The sequence below is a fragment of the Rhinolophus sinicus genome, chromosome 17 (genome assembly GCF_057876585.1).
Source record: "Rhinolophus sinicus isolate RSI-liver-muscle chromosome 17, RSI-T2T, whole genome shotgun sequence".
In the NCBI taxonomy this organism is placed as follows: Eukaryota; Metazoa; Chordata; class Mammalia; order Chiroptera; family Rhinolophidae; genus Rhinolophus; species Rhinolophus sinicus.
The window spans coordinates 64,314,059-64,331,242 of NC_142517.1; the positions used below are offsets into that span (position 1 = coordinate 64,314,059).

The 17,184-nt window shown below is 40.5% G+C and overlaps 1 protein-coding gene across 1 annotated transcript in view; it reads left to right on the forward strand.

Annotated features, from left to right (window-relative positions):
* The first annotated feature begins 4,213 nt into the window (after positions 1–4,213).
* Positions 4,214–17,184, forward strand: part of TMEM39A (transmembrane protein 39A) — a 30,652-nt gene continuing 17,681 nt past the window's right edge. Inside the window, exons 1-3 of the mRNA XM_019729676.3 lie at positions 4,214–4,536; positions 5,738–5,924; positions 12,387–12,609. Coding sequence (XP_019585235.1) covers positions 5,812–5,924; positions 12,387–12,609 — 336 coding nt within the window. The 5' untranslated portion in view covers positions 4,214–4,536; positions 5,738–5,811. The remainder of the gene's footprint in view (positions 4,537–5,737; positions 5,925–12,386; positions 12,610–17,184) is intronic.

Here is a 17,184-nt window from a genome sequence, read left to right on the forward strand (position 1 = left end):
GTGGGGGGTAAAACTTGAGGCTATGGTAGTGGAGGGTAGAATTTAGGATGCATGTTGAGAAATGGTGTAAGATAAAATAATGTTGGTTAATTTAGGAATGGGCCATATCACTCACTCTAGGTGAGCAGGCAAGGCAAGAGGAGAAAATGGATCTCCAACATTATATCATACAAGACTTCTTCCGGATTTCAAATTGTGGACAGAAAAGGGGACACAGGTTAAACCCCACAAGCTCAGGGGACTGAAAATAACCACATAGGATGGCATGTACCTAAAAATCCCTAAGGTGGGCCATGGCGGGAAGTCACATCTTTAATCTGTAGCTTCCTTGACAAAAGCCAATCTTTACCTTAAATTAGCCTATCGTTTTTTTGCATCTAGGATAACACGGCCTTGGAATGTCAGTAATCCCTTTTTCCGGACCAAAGCAGGAAACTATAGAGTCCCTCTTTATTATTCTTGTCCGCTGATTACCATCTCTTTGTGCTGTAAAAAGTGAGCTATTAACTATCCTGTACCCACCTATGTAAAATAAGTGCCTGTCTCTCCAATTTACTTTTATCCAATTCCAGAGATTTCCCCACTTTGCTTTCTCCCACCTCTTAACCTACCACCAATGGATTTCATATAACCCTCCTGCTTTGATTCTACATATAAAATAAACTGCAAACCGCCATTTTGCTGAACATTTTCTCAATCTGTTGAGATTTTGCTTCCTGCAATTGTCGTTAATTTGGCTTAAGTCAACTCTTTTAAGCTTTCTTTCAGGCTGGATGTCTTTTCGTCGACAAAATGAAAACTTCAGTCAAAGTTTCTTTTATTTCCAGGAAGGTGTGCAGTACTTCAAAATGAATGTTCAAAAGTACACAACAAAGCAGTGCACTACATAGATGAACAGCACAATAACTCTCGTTTTCAAAGTTAGTCTAAAATAAATATAGTGGTGAATAATTTTTAAGACTTTAATGATAAAAACTTTTTCTACATTTCATTTTCTGTGATCAGAAGAAAACGGAAATCATCTTGCATTATAATGTCTTTGAAATGAAAACAAATACGTATTTTCTGCAATTTTGCAATGTTTACCGTGTGGAAGAAGAGCGGTGAGATTGAGAGTTAAGTGGATCCTATACACAGGAGGAATAAAGAGCATGTGAATCCAAATAAGTTTCATTTCCTCAACAGGTGACGTGTTTTATTCCAGTAATTTCTATGTGTGAATAGTGCCAGAATCCTGGAGCTTATGAAAACTACAGATTTCTAAGTCCTATGCCAGCCACTAACTTAAAATGCAAACACTGGTTTAAAAGATGCTCCATGTTCAAGCTCCTGGTTGTGTTTTCAAATTCACTTCATGCCACTGACAAGAAAAACCATCCTGAGATGTTCTAAATTAAAATTACAGTGGTGGGAGAGTGTGAGACAGAACAGTTACCTTGTTCATAGCTGTGGATCAGCTCTGACAAGAGTGCTCACATCCCAGTATATCTGTTGGAATTTAGGATTAATTTCCAGGCGGCTATTTCCACAATTATCCATTTCTTATTAGTGCATAAAATTTCCTGCCTGCTGCTGGAACAGGGCCCAGTTGGGACCCCCAAAAAAGAGGCCTGGCCTCTCCCTGCCCTAGATCTTAACAATTGATCAACACCCTCCCTGCAGTTTGAGCTTGGAATGTCCCCTGTCCCAGTTCCTGAGCTTAGGATGTCCTCTGTCCCAGTTTCTGAGCTTAGGATGTCCCCTGTCCCAGTTCCCTGCTTTAGATAATTATCCTGAAACTTACGCTTGCTTACTAGTCACAACACCCCCTCCCCCGTCCCTCTCCCCCGTGCTTGCTGGTTACAATCTCTATGGCCTAGCATTCTCTCCAGGTTACTGTCATCTCTGCTCCTGGGTTGGTGAGCATGTTGGAGAGCCACATCGCCAGAGGGGAGGCTCCATGCAAACCTCTAGAACCATCATGTAGCCTCTGGAGGAAGGCCCAGATTTTCCCTTAAATTTCCCAGACTAGTCTGAGAATGTTAAGGCAGTTTTTGGAGGTGTTAACCCACTGCCTTCTCAGATCATCGGTGCTCTGATAATAAACGATTATTAAATGACCCAACTCTTGTGTCGGTCTACTGGTTGAACGGTGCAAGCAGCACAAGCCCTGGACTCATTTGGCCTCCGGTTTAACTGCCCACAGCTAATCCACAGGAGCAGACACTTCTTCCTGGTGGACTCTGCTAAGCCTATCCCAGAACTAACCCCCTTCACCTTCTCCCATCCCCTTTATGTATAGTTAATGCAAACCCTTTCAGAAGGGCTTACATCTTTCTCCCCCACTTGACGTATAACTTGCAAAACTCTAGTATGATGGACATGTATGTCTTTTCCACCTAGCCAAACTGCTGGTGGTTTGGACTTCATGCCCCAAGCCGGTCTTCTTTTTGGCTAGCATTTTTGGCTCCATAAAACCTTTCTTAATAAAAGACTTTCAGCCATGGAAGTTGGAATTTTTCTTAACACCATATTCCCCTTTGCTCATCACGATCTAGCTATACAGCTTTGTATTAAGTTTCTTAAACATGCCAAGCTCTTACCCACCTTAGAGTCTCTGCATAAGTTTTATTTTCTATCTGGACTGCTTTTCGTTCCCATCTTTACATCTCTGGTTCTTTCCCAACATTCAGGTTTCTGCTAAAATGTCATTACCTCAGACATATATATCCCTCCCCCCCAAAAGAGCAGTCTCCTTATCATCTACCTTATCCCCTTATTTGTCTTCTTCATAATACAATCTGTAATTATTTTATTTATTAAATGAATGTTTCCCTCATTAGAATATAAGCTCCGGGAGGCCAAAGACATATCTGTCTTGTTTACTAACACTGTGCCTGGTACACAGTAGTCACTAAATAAATAACTGCTGAATGAAAGATGGATGCTGAAGAGCCAACAGAAAAGTGGTAAAGGAGTTTCAATGTAGCAAGCTAGGAAACAGTTGACAGAGCAAATATGACAATAAATGTGCAAAATTCCTTACGCCTACAGGTGAAAACAATGAAAATATTCAATGATCTGTGTTCAATTTTATATGTTCATGAATGAAAGTGTTGAATTGTATCTATTCATGAATGAAAGTTCTGTGTGGTACGTTAGGACAGTAAGACTATTTGGGAATATTACTAACTTTTGTGGTTTTGATATTGGTCATTCCAGCTCTAAATTCTGTGTTAATTTTCAACACATTATTGAATGTCTCTTAGTTTCACTTTCCTCTGTAAAATAGGAACAATGGTAATATCGAAATATTATGAGATTTAGATGAAATATATAAAGCTACTTAGTCTAGTATCTGGTACTACAAAAAACTCAGTAACAGTTAACTAATACTGTTAGCTAATAACTAACTACACTTGATACAAAGGGCTTTCTCTTAAGGTGCTTAAAATCTCTGGAATAAGAAATATCATACTCCTTTTGATACTTTTACTTTTCTTCTAACACCAAACTATTGGCAGTTTCTGAATTCATCATGATGTTGTCCACCTCCTTACCTTCTTATCTGCTACTTCCTTTACTAGAAAGCCATTCTCCCGCGAACACCTATTCATTCTTGGAGTCCTGGCTTTAAACCCCAAGCTCTCTGTGAAGCTTTTCTTGATATTGACACCACTACCACTCCACAGAATTTATTACGCTGTCTTGCATGCTATCTCCGGACCTTGGGCAGAATTTTAAAGTTGCATTTATTGTAATAAATTGTAATTACTGTTTTCCTGGTGTCTTGTCTCTCCCACTAGACTGTGAGCTCTTTGTGACAGTCATTTTTGTAACTCCAGCATCTGTCTAGCCCTTCCCGTTACAGTAAGTGCACTATTGGATGCTAAACTGAAGCAAGACTGCGCGACTCGGCTCCTTAGCAGTGACGTGACCTTAGATGACGTCTCCCAACCTCCCCCATCTGTAAAATGGAAGACATAATTTGCACACCGTTGTTACTTGGAATCCATGAAATAACAAGAGCCCTTCCTTACAGGCTGGGTGACCCAGGCCCGAGGAGGAAATACGTTAGCCAGCGCTGGCCGGGCAGACAGAGCCATGAGCCCAGCAGAGAGGGCGCATCCCACTGCGCAGGTGCACGCAGGAGGGGTTTGGGTGCCCGCTCCCGGAGCTGCCTGTGCAGTTCCGGGGGCCACCTCGCCGCTGGGGCTCTGGACCGTCGCGGAGATGACGTCATCGCCGTGCGCTGCCACGTCTGCTCTGCTCCGCGGTAATGGAGGCTAAGGATGAGTGCTGACGGGGTCGGGATCTGCTTCTAGCTTCAGCTCAGGCTCTGACTGGCACTGACTCAGGGTCTGGGTCTAGGTCTGGGTCCGACAGCGCGAAGTTTGGACACCGATTTTCGACTCTCTGGGCGGGAACAGCCTGCGGACAAGCAGCTGGTGTGGAGCGCCTCAACGCGGGGAGGGAGTTCACTTGCCTGGGGTCCCGCCTGTAAAGCTGCCGCTTCCTCCCAGCGATCCAGCCCCACCGGCGGGGTCTCCTCCATGCGTGAGTATCACTGAGCTGCCGCGGGGTCCGTCTGTCCTGGGCCTGCTTCGGCCCCCCGGGTTGCGCAGCGGGGACTGCTTTGTCTTCCCCCTTGGGGCCAGTCTATTCAAGTTTGTAGTCTCTCGCCAGCCACCCACCCCCACCCCATCCTCTCGCTTCTTTCATCCCAATGCTTTTGCTCCGTTTTCTTTCCTTTTGCTCGTCAGCTCCTGCCGACATCCAGCGGTTTGAATGCTTTGTCTCACCTGGCGTTTGTTAAAATCCACAACCGAAAGCTGTAGGAATAGGGAACATCGGAACAGTCTACAGTAACGTTTTGAAAGCCAGGGTTTTTATTTTGTTTTGTTTTGCCTTTTTTTTTTTTTTTAAACAGTATGTCATTCTTTAGTTTTTAAGTTGTATTTGTTTAGGAAACATTTTGGTATCCATATTGGGGGAAACGTGGTTTTGTCATGGAAAACACAGTTTACTCTTTTCAGTGAGGGTCTTTATCTGTTTCTTCTCTTTTAATCCTGCAGTTTCTTTAATTTGTAAATGCTTTTACAGCAGTTTTTCTGGAGTGGGCATCCACTTGAGATCCTTTCAATGTTTTCACTCTAACATAGGGAGATACCACTTGAACAGTTTCAAAGAGTTAAAAGCCCTGCTAATGTACTTCTGTCGATCATTGTCATTCCTGACAACAACCTCTGTAGGACAGGGAACACTTTTTTTTTGCTGATAAAGAAAGAAACTCAGATATAGTCAGATAATATGTGACACATCTGATGTCAGAACCAGGTCCCCTAACAAAACCTAAGAATTGGACAGTGCTGATTCTCCTCTATTTCAGGTGGCTTACTGTGAAATATTACATTTGAATTGGAAATGCTTATATCAGATGTTTCTTGTAAACGTCTACCTGATTGTAATATCTTTCATATGCTATAAGTCAACTGACAAAATACACAAACTGTGGCTTCCCTAATGCTGACCAGAGCTTAGATCAGAACTTAGGCTTCTGACCTGACCCAATAGAGTCTGAATAGTCCTTTCATTAGTATAAAGTAATAGGCACTGAGAGCATTTGCTTGAAAATCTGGTTTTACAAGTCCTGCTTTCTCAGTTTTTCTGGTTGTTTTGTGACATTGCCTAGTTTAAAAATAGTAAACTGATATGTAAATTTTCATTTGTGTTTTTTTTTTGTTTTGTTATTGTTCAGAGTTGAAACAGGTTGACCACCATTAACCTGGGTTGCAACTACAGGTGGCACTGGAAGCAGACTGGTTCCCGGACATGCCCGGTGGAAGGAGGGGCCCTAGTCGGCAGCAGCTAAGCCGTTCAGCTTTACCTTCTTTACAGACTTTGGTTGGTGGGGGCTGTGGCAATGGAACAGGCCTTAGAAACAGGTAAAGAAGAAATAAGACTATCCATAATTTTTTATATCCTGTGATCAGTAAGATTAACATAGAAGTCATCATGCTGTTTAGGTATTTGTTTATGAAGATGACTTCTTGACACTGAAGTAGAAATCCTGCCCTTGAAGACTGAAAGCTCAGTATTCCAGAATACTTGGGAGGTAGAAGTTGTGGTATAGGACCTACAAAATGAGAGCAGTCCAATTCTTACTTGTGGCTCATAACCCAAATTCTAGTCATCACCTTTTTATTAATAGCTATTAAAAGAAGGGAGGAGTGAATTAAAGTACAAGGCAAATGTAATGATTTAATCACCAGCATTCTTTTTTGTTGTTCAAAAAATTGTTTGAAATTAATAAACTGTCAGCTGTAACCTAAACATCTTAAGATTTTTATGTCATGCTGTATGAGAATAAAGAATTTGATTTTTTTAATGGAAATTTATCTCTGTTCCTAATTTTTAAAAGTTAGGGTGAATTATTTCTAATCAAGGATAACTAACTTCAAAAAAAAAAAGAAAAAAAAGGGTAACTAACTTCATCAGGAGATTCAATCATGTAGAGATGGAAAGAGTTGGCTTTTGATTAGGGTAATTTTTGCCAGCTAATTTGTGCTCCCTCCGTGAACAGTTTTCTCTTGCTTTGATGCTAATTTTCAAATCTAGCAATCCCTACTGCTGCTGTCTTTTTAGGCCCTACTTATATTATTTGTGCACTTCTCTCTTCCTGGTCTGCTCTCCCTCTTTCTGACTTTCCAACCCAAGTTCTCCTGTGTCCTCAAAATCAGTTCTGAATTTGTCATTTCATTGGGGGTTGTCCCTGAAATTCCAATTTGGAGGGATTTTTCCAGTTTCTGAGTCTCATTATACTAATTTTTCTATCCAAATTTTATGTTTATATATGTGTACAGATTACAGAGTATTATTTTTCACTCTGCTCTTTGGATTTTCTCCCTTTCAAAACGATGATACTATCTGCTTCATAGCAGGATGTGAAAATAAAAGAAATAGCTTTGAAGTAACTTTTTAAAACTTTACCCTGAATTTTCCAAAATTTCTACAACATGTATTATTTTATATTTTTAAAAATAAAGAAAAATAAAAAGTTAGAATATGTGAAAATGCTTTTGAAGAAAGGTACTGTCTAATATACCGGGGTGCCAAAAAAATGTATACACGTGACTTGTATTCATCTTTTGTTATTGGTATATGTTGAGTATTATCTTAATACCAATATACCAATAACAAAACAATTTTAATACAGTTTTTTCCTTTCTTAAAATGTGTATATATATTTTTTGCACCCTCTGTAGATATTGAAGTGAAGGATGTTTTCTATTTGAAGCATATGTATGCCTTAAGTTTACTAATATATACTGTCAACTTAGTGATTCAGTACTTTCAAATTACAATGGAAAATCGTAGCTGTGCCTAGCTAGGATTCTATCTAGCTAAACAATTCTAGATCTGCCTCTGTATTAACTCCAGCAGTTCTTTGTTCACTTTCTTCTACTTGGGCTTTGAGGATTCCCCTAGGTAATAAAGTTCTCAGACGGAACTACAGACTCCCTCCTCAGTGTCCTGGGGGCTATTATAGGAGCGCTTAGAAGGAAGAAAGAGGCAGGCAGGCCTGGCTGTCCAGGCTTCACGTTTCCTAGTCCTCCCTTAATCAGACTAATGCTATGTGTTTTAAATATTGGAATACCATGTAAAATATCTTTTGGGGGACGAAAAATGAAGTGTTCTGCTATTAAAAAAAGAGCTGAACACGACATTCTTAGATGATCCTGCTTGCACTTGAACTCTGCAACTAGAGTACTGGGAAGAACTAGGAACATTTGGAAAATATCTCTGCTCTTAGGTGGGTTTAGATCATGTATTCTTTTCTCTGCCTTCTTTGTAGCTCTTCTGTCCTGGCTTTCAAGGGTTCCCATCATGGTTGTCTTAATCGACCATTCTTTACCTACTTTCCTCCTTGAATATATATGTCTTTAGCATTTAATTGGGTGGTGGGGAGAAAAACATATTTTTCAACAGATTAGAATAAAGATGGAAGGTCATATTGTTCATCGTTTGAAAAGTCACTGTTATTAAATGACTATCTTGTGACATTTTTACCTAAAGAGGTTATTTTGGGAGATGTTTCTATATTTGTTTCTTGATGGGAAAGAAGCAGTCTAGAATAGGGTATTAAAAAAGACCTGGGATAGGGGTATTAAAAAATATGGAAAAAACCCAGTGATAAATCGCCTAAAATATAGTTTTAGGAAGGATGTGTATGTGTACAAAGAAAGTGTCCAGACGAGGAGAACTCACTTCTGGAGTGTCTGTAAAGAGAGAAACATAATTGCTTAAGTGTGATATTATTTTGGATGATATATTTGATTCCGCAAGACAGGTCAGCTGGAGAAGAGAGCATTTACGCCTGTTTGGTAGGTGTTTGTGGCCCGATTGGTGAAGTTAAACTTGAGAATGTCAAAGAGCTAGTTTGGTAACACAGTCAAGATTGAAATCCATAGTTCTCTGTCCCATTTTCTACCTGTGGGGAGCAGGAATTTGTTCTTGGGACAGTGTGCTTAGGTGATTGCCTTCTAAAGGAGGGGGATATACTGTGAATTTTTGAGTTTCCTAGAGAGCTTTTAGTTGAGAATCTTATTTGAGAAGGACTAAGCGGGAGTGTTTCTTTGTTTTGTCCTTGCAGGTACTTTATTAATAATATCACCTGAGCATGTCCAAATGATCACTGCTTTATTCCTTCTTATTCTTCTTTATTCCTTTGAAGCTTTCTTACTTGATCCATTTGCTTAGATTGTGCTGCTTGCTGGCTCCATAAAAGCCAATCTTAGGCCTGCTATGCTAAGTCTTTCCTGCACACAAACTTTACATGCAAAGACAAAGCAGATGTTCAGCATAAACCACATTGTTTGCGCAAATGGTTTAGGCACAATGAGCCACTCTTATTATTCAGGGAAACTCTTCTATCAGTTTCCAGTCAAGTTCCCAGATGCCAGCCTTGCAAGCAGCCCTTTCTTAGGTTAGCTATGCTGAACACCTGCTTTCCTTTTGGGAGTCTGGAATTTCGGTACTGCTAGGCAGAGAGTGTTTCCATGGCTAGCCCCCAGTAAAAACCTTGGGCACTGACTAATGAGCCTTCCTGGTAGACAGTACTTCACACGTGTTGTCAAGAGTAGTTGCTGAAGAGTTAAGTGCATCCTATGTGACTCCACTGAGAAAGCCCTCTTAGTTTGCACCTGGTTTTCTCCAGACTTTGCCCCATCTACTCGTAGTTTTCCTCTGCTGACTGATTTGTATCCTTTTGCTATGATAAATCTGAGTTGTGAACATGACTGTATGCCGAGTCCTATGAGTGCTCCTAGCAAATCATCAAGTCTGGGCTTGGTCTTGGGGACCTGCAGCGCAGTTTGAAAGAGAATATTCAGTGTTAACATTGAGATGCGTTCTTTAAAGAGAATCTATTCCAACCCTTGTATTATAGATGAAGAAACTGAGGCTCAGGGATATACAGTTACTTTCTCAAAGACCACAGCGGGTTAGTGGAAAATCTGGGACTAGAACTTGCCCACATTGTATTTCAAACATTTGTGTCACTTTGCTTTTCTTGAATCTAATTTTATATCCTGTTAGAGGAATAATACTTTTGTTTTCTCTAAATAACACCACTGTAACTAATTTTCTGAGATTATTGACCAAGTCTGTTTATTTAAGCTTTTTTTTTTATGTGGGGTGTGTTAAGAACTTTGATCATATCTCTTCTCGAGCTTTCAACTTAACAGGAATACTAGCTCTTTCCCATTGATGCTCTGGATCACTTTATTTGACCTTTGTCTCTGTTTTCTCTTGAAGTATAATAGCCCCCATATGTAGACTACCACAAGTGTAGATTTTTTTTCCTTCGTTTCGAATATCTTTCTTGAGGCCCAGCATGTTATTGACTTTGTTAACTGCAGAGGCACCTTAGTCTTCACTTGGGAAAAAATTCTGTAAGAACCTTTTTAACCTTCAAATCATAACAAATAATTTAGCATGCTTTCCCCCTTGGTGTATTTTTGACTGAGAGGGATTAGAATTTCTATTTTGTTCTAGAATAGAGAGCTCCTAACCTTGTAACTTCTCGTCAGAGTTTTTTTATTTCCTATCTTATGATTAACTGGAGTGAGGGAATGGATCGGCTGCTGGCATTAATCCCCTCCATTCAAGTTCACCAAATTGTACAACTCCAGAGGGCACTTCTCACGTTGCACTCTGTGTGAATGTTGTCTCCTGGGGTTGTGCAGCGCTGTGGCCCATCTCCCATGTGGATCAGAGGGCTGTGGTGTGTTAATAATTGGTTTATGATTGAGCAGGTAAGGTTGTGAGACCTGATAGATCACAACCTACTCCTTGGTAAGCTTGTTCTATTGAAGAATGAGAGGAAGAAACTTCTAAAATTTTTTCTGACACCCCCACCCCACCCCCACCCCTATACCTATTCTTCCCTTCTAGCTCCTCTAAGTTTCTGCCATGGTATTCTTTTTTTTTTCCAATTTTTTTCTTAGGATTTTTTTTTTTTTTTTTTTTAAATTGGGGAACAGTATGTTTTTCCAGGGCCCATCAGCTCCAAGTCGTCCTTCAATCTAGTTGTGGAGGGCACAGCTCAGCTCCAAGTCCGGTCACCATTTTCAATCTTAGTTGCAGGGGGCACAGCCCACCATCCCATGGGGGATTGAACCGGCAATCTTGTTGAGAGCTCGCGCTCTAACCAACTGAGCCATCTGGCCGCCCTGCCATGGTATTCCTCACTGTGCAGAATGAGCACAGTTCATATTCCCGTGAGTCACAGAAAGTGTTGTGAATGTCACATACTAATGCTAGATTTCTATATTTGGAAATTTTAGAGTTGAATGGTAATGTTAATATTGTTCCTTCCCTGGAATCTTCTTTGAAAGTATCTAAACCAAGCCTCTTTTCCTTGTTCTGTAAGCCATAGTACACTCTTAGATCTCTATGACTAATTCCAGGTATATAAATACTGGGAAGTTTTATTCCCTTCCTCCATCTTGTCATTTTAGATAGCCCAGCTATTTCTGACCTATAAAATAGCTTGGAAGAAAGAACAACAAGAAGGTAGGGATTAAAACCTGTATATTTTAATTTGTGTTTTAAGAGATTGCGCTATGTTTTATGACTGTATTGGTCTGCTGTCTTCTCAACCTAAAGGTATATATTTGCAGTGAACTAGGAAAAGTACAGTCTCTATCCCTAAGATTGTGGTCTGATAGACAAGACATAGATATATACAAAAAAATTATATAATAGTATGAAAAGTACATATAATAAAGGCATATGTTATATGCCATTGAGTCAGCTCCTACTCCTCGCAAGCCTATGAGTGAGTGATGTCCACAGTGTCCTATACTCAACAGGACAGCTCCTGCAGACTCATGCCTATGCTGCTTTTATGGAGTCCGTCCATCTCACATATGGCCTTCCTCTTTTCCTGCTGTCTTCTGTTTTTCCCTGCATAAAGGCATAGTTCAGGTGTAATGGAAGTACAGAGGAGCGATGAACGAGTTTTAATGGAGTGAGTCAGAGTAAGCTTCTTGTAGGATATGCTTGATCATTTTAAGTCTTGAAGGATTTTGTCAGTAAGTGTATGTGAGAAGTTAAGGAAGGTGGTTTTGGAGGGTATTGCCGGTAAAAGGAATGGTGTGTACAAAAGAATAGGGCGCATGTAGAATAGTGATAAGAGATGGAGCTGGTCTGGTAAGCAGAGGGATTCATGGGACATACTAAAAATTTTTGGATATTAATTATCCTATCAGCAGTGCAAAGTCATTAAAGGGGTTTAGGCAGGAGAGTAACACTATCTGAGTTTCACTTTAGAAAGATCTCTGAAGGCAGATTGGAGGATTTGGTGAAAGTGGAGTTGAATTTAGGGAAATTACTGCAGTAGTTTAGATGAAAAATAGTAACTGCTTGAACTAAGGCAATGGGGTTTAGAGAAGAGGGTACAGTTTGCAAAAAGTTTTATAAGTGGAATATATAAGATTTAGAGAGTGATTGGATGTGGTGAGTTAGAAGCGAAGTTCTCATGTGACCCCCAGGTTTCTGGTGTGGGCAGCTAACTGGGTGGGACATGAACTAGGGTCAGGACTGCAGGAGGAGAACACAGAGATGTCCAGTACACAGCTTGATAACAGGGTCCAGAACTCAGCAGCAATCTCTATGGAAAGAAATTTTCGTTTTCTGCATGTAGGCGGTAATGGAAGTCATGGCTGCATAGGAAGTCACTGAGAAAGAGTGTGTAGAGGGAGAAGACACGGGCCAAAGATCCTAGGACAGAGTTGTGGGGAAAGCCAACAGGGAAAGGGTAGGTGGAGAGGGAAGCAGCGGCCCCGTGCCCTGTGACACCGCAGGGCATCACTACTGGAGTTAACGCTCGTTTTCTCTTTCAGGAATGGTAGTGCTATTGGCCTTCCGGTCCCACCTATCACAGCCTTAATCACCCCAGGTCCTGTTCGTCATTGCCAAATTCCTGACTTGCCTGTGGATGGGAGCCTGCTCTTTGAATTTCTCTTTTTCATCTACCTGCTGGTGGCTCTGTTCATTCAGTACATCAACATCTATAAAACAGTGTGGTGGTATCCTTACAATCATCCTGCTTCTTGTACTTCTTTGGTAAGTCTTAATAAGCCTTTAAGTTCTTCATGTTACTTAGCCAAGAAACTGGTTGGAAAGCTATGTGCAGAAATTATTTTTCTGACTAATTTTTTTCCTCATAAAATGTTTTTCTATTACACTACACATTACTTTCAGAACTATAATGTCATAAGATTCAAATAATAAATATCTGGCTTCGGTCTGTGACTGGAGGAAAGAAAAACATAAATAAAAATGCATAAAACATTTAAATAATGTATTATAATATCACAGAAGGTTTTGATATTTAGCTTTCTCTATATACCATGTAATAATTGTTGGAAGTTTAAGGGGCCAATATGATTAAATTCCAGGAACTCTACCCTTTTATATCTGTATTAGGATAATGGTAGCTTCTATAACGTAAATAAACCCAAAATTGTATAATGCTTCAAACATACAACAGTTTGAGGCAGTTGCCCTGGTTGGCAGGACCTTTGGTCGATTAGGGGACCCAGGCTGATGGAGGCGGCCGTCTTCCAACGTGTGGCCTTCAAGTTGGCTGTGGTCCATCCCTGTCAGCCAGAAAGGGGAAAGAGCAAAGGGAATTAGAAAGGAGAGTTGCTTACAGGCCCGACACACATCATTTTACATGTGTCCACTCCTAACTGCAAGGGAGGCTGGAAAATATAGTTCTTTTACTGGGTTAATTGTTACCCTGAGTAAAATTGGACTGTTACAAAAATAAAATTGAGACAAAAACTAGCTGTCTTTGCTAAAGTACATCACAATATATTGTAGGTTTCTTCTACCTTCTTTCCAGTTGTTTCGGAGGGCTGTGATCATCTTGATACAGAGAAGGTTCTCCATAGGTGGGTGTATAAAATAACGGGTAAGGCTAGTCAGGTGATTTGACAGATAAGTGCTTGGCAGTGGCAGATTTGGATGGGTAATGGAGATACGCTCTAGGAGAAACATTGTCCTGGGTCGTTTTTGTGTCTGTGACTTATAAGTGATTAGAAAACTTCCCTGGCCTGGTGAACATAAAAAGGAAATGTGGACCAAAATTTTCAAGATAGTATGGAAAGGGAATAAACATTTTTCTTTTAAATATTTGTATCACTTGGTTGTTCCTGGAATTAACTGTTAAGAATTTTCTTTCCACATTGACCATCTATCGATTCAATATCAGGTGAAAAGAATTTTACTTTCTTCATTTAAGAATTATAGTGATTTAGTGCCAAATTGTGTGCTTTATTTTTAAGTCTTTCTTCCCCACCTGGATTATGAATTTATTGAGTGTGGGAACTGTACTTCATCCTTCTTTGGACACGGTGTTATAAAATGAAGAGGTTGGATCAGCTGATCTTTAAGTCTTCTTCCAGCTATGTAGCTCTAAATACCTCACTATCTTAACAGTGACATTGGCAAACACTTATTAAGGTACTTGCTGGTTATTTGCAGTTATTATCTCATTTACTCTTTGTAAAAATAGGTCGGTACTACTGTATGACTCCCATTTTATAAGTGAGAAATACAAGACCTAGAAATTATGCAACTAGCTTAAAATCACATAGTGACACAGTGAGCACTCAAATCTAGACCTATCTGCTATGCTTTACTTTCTGTATTTAATCTATGGTTACTCCATAATTACTTGTTGCGTAGGTCATTACACAATTTCCACTTTGACATCCTATGAAAACTTCTCACTTAATGAATTTTCAGGCTAATCAAAAAGCTCTTCTCCCACTCAGCCATTTCTTATGAAAGTTCTTTTAAAACTCCCCTACAGAAGATGTAGATGCCTGACAACTGCACTGTACACCTGAAGCCGAACAATAATGAATGTCAACTGCAAGTTTATATATATAGTTACAAGAAGCAGAGCACAGCATTAGGAATAGAGACAGTGGAAATGTAACGGCTGTGTGTGATGTCAGAGGGGTAGTGGATGGGGGAGGGGGGTTGACACAGTGTGAGGGATATAAATGATAAATGTCTAACTATTACTTTGTTTTGTGCACCTGAAACTAATTAAAAATAAATAAATAAATAAGTCCCCTACAAATGTTTCCTGGAAACGAAGGGAGCCAGCGCTCCTGTCAGTCAGGAGCTGCTGCTGCACTGCTGACTCCAGAATGATGCTTCCTTGGCACTGATGCACCACCATAAATGGGTGCCTTTCACTTGCCACTCTCCTCACTTCACTCAGTTCTCAGTTCAAGTTTTACGTGATACCTGTTTGGCAGAAACTAAATCAAATCGAGAACGTTCGTAGCTTTAGCTTTCTATTCTGTAGTAGAGGAAGGCACACTTAGAGGAGGTTATCATGCGGACTGGCTCGCGTATCTGCCACCCATGGCCCTTGCTCACACAAAGCTCACAGTTTAATTGTGGAGCTAAAAGTTACACATGTGGCATAGCAAATAAGGTAAGATTTTAGCCCATGAATCTGAAAGGGGCCTGAATCAGTGAGCTGCTCAAAGATAAATGGGCTGTGAGAGACCTAGATCCTTCGCATCACTGCCGGTGTTCAAGCATAGCAGGTGGCAGCCTGACTGGGACGTCTAGAAGGGACTCAGACCTCACCTGGTGAGCTGTCTCTTTTAAGTTCTGTCATGCATATCTGACTCAGAAATGAGTCACATTTATATATTAGGTTTTTTTTTTCCATTTCAAGATCTTAATAATTACCAAAAAGTACACCTGAATATGTACAGTATCATTCTAGCTGTCAAGCAGTTGGCTGAATGAGTCTTAACCCTAAGAAACATAAAAGCTAGAAGTAGTATGGTAAATTATTCAGAATAGTTAGGAGTGGAAGTCTCTGATTAATCAAATATTCCGGTTTATAGAGTTAATCATAAGTAGATAACCAGTTTTCAGTGATTTAGAATATAACAAAATTTGCTTACTAACAAGATGCTTTAGGCACTTACTTTTTTTTTTTTTTTTTTAAGATTTTATTGGGGAAGGGGAACCAGGACTCTATTGGGGAACAGTGTGTACTTCCAGGCCTTTTTTCCAAGTCAAATTGTCCTTTCAGTCTTAGTTTTGGAGGGCGCCGTTAAGCTTCAAGTTGTTGTCCTTTCTATCTTAGTTTTGGAGGGCGCAGCTGAGCTCCAGGTCCATTTGCTGTTGCTAGTTGCAGGGGGCAAAGCCCACCATCCCTTGCGGGAGTCGAATCAGCAACCTTGTGGTTGAGAGGACGCGCTCCAACCAACTGAGCCATCCAGGAGCTCAGCGGCAGCTCAGCTCAAGGTGCCGTGTTCAATCTTAGTTGCAGGGGGTGGAGCCCACCATCCCTTGCGGGCGTCGAGGAATTGAACTGGCAACCTTGTGGCTGAGAGCCCACTGGCCCATGTGGGAATCAAACCAGCAGCCTGGAGTTAGGAGCACGGAGCTCTAACCGCCTGAGCCACTAGACCGGCCCGGCACTTAAATCTTTTGATATTAAAAGAATGTCTTAGATGGACTGTTGATGCCTAAATAAAACCCTCAGGGAGTCGAGTGAATTTGCTTGCATTACTTTGGAGGAGTGGGGTGAGCAAGAAGGGCTTAAAACCAAGAAGGGCTAAATATTGTTAGAATCCAAAACAGATAGTGGGGGTGGGGGGGAATGACCTGAGGAGCGTATGGTCAGCCGCTCTCGTGACATTCTGCTGGCTGTTCCGCCTTTAAAATGTATCCCAAATCTGGCCACTGCATCTCCATTCCTACTCACCCTGTTCAATCCATAATCATTTCTCACCTGAGTCAAAAGCAATAGCTTCTTAATTGATCTTGCTCCACTATAATATTAATATATTCTCCATATAGCAATCAGTGTATTTAAAAATACAAATACAATCGTGGCACCCTTTACGTGAAACACTTTTATGACTTCCCATTACAGAAAAATATATATAACTCGATCTTTTGTTGCTCATTACCTCATTTCAGCCTTCTTGCTGATTTTCAAACATACGTCTATTTTCCTGCCTTTGGGGCTTTGTGATTTTTTTTTTCCTCTGCCTTAGGCACTGTGCCCCCAGATATTGCTGGTGTTTTTTTTATCATTTAGCTCTCAGCCCAAATACCATCTTCCCTAACAACCAATTTAAATTGGCTCTGCACCTCCTTTCCCAGTCGTTATTTATCAGTTTTACTTCTTGCCAGCAGTTACAACTATTTGAAGTGCTTTTACTTCTTAGCTTGTTTATTGTCATTAGCCTTCTCCCTTAAACAAATTTATTAAAGATAAGGGTTTAGCTACTGTAACAGGGTGGCTAAAAGAGAAAAGAAGCTTATTTCCCTACTAAATAAAAAGTAGGTAGGTGATATAAGGCCATTGTGGCAACTCTTTGTGTCTATTGTTCTGCCACCCCCAACATGCTTCTTCTCAACCATGGTCCAAGGTAAGCTACTCCAAGTCCTGTCATAATCTGGCTGACAGGAAGGAGGAACGGAGAAAGAGACAACCTTTAAGAGCATGCATGACTTGGAAGTTGTACACATCACTTCCTCTCACCTCCTTCATTTACAAGCAGTTTTTGCAAGGGAGGCTGGGAAATAATTCTGTAGTTAGCTGGGAGTCAGTGCCCAGTTAAATTCTGCTGTGATGGCAGAAGA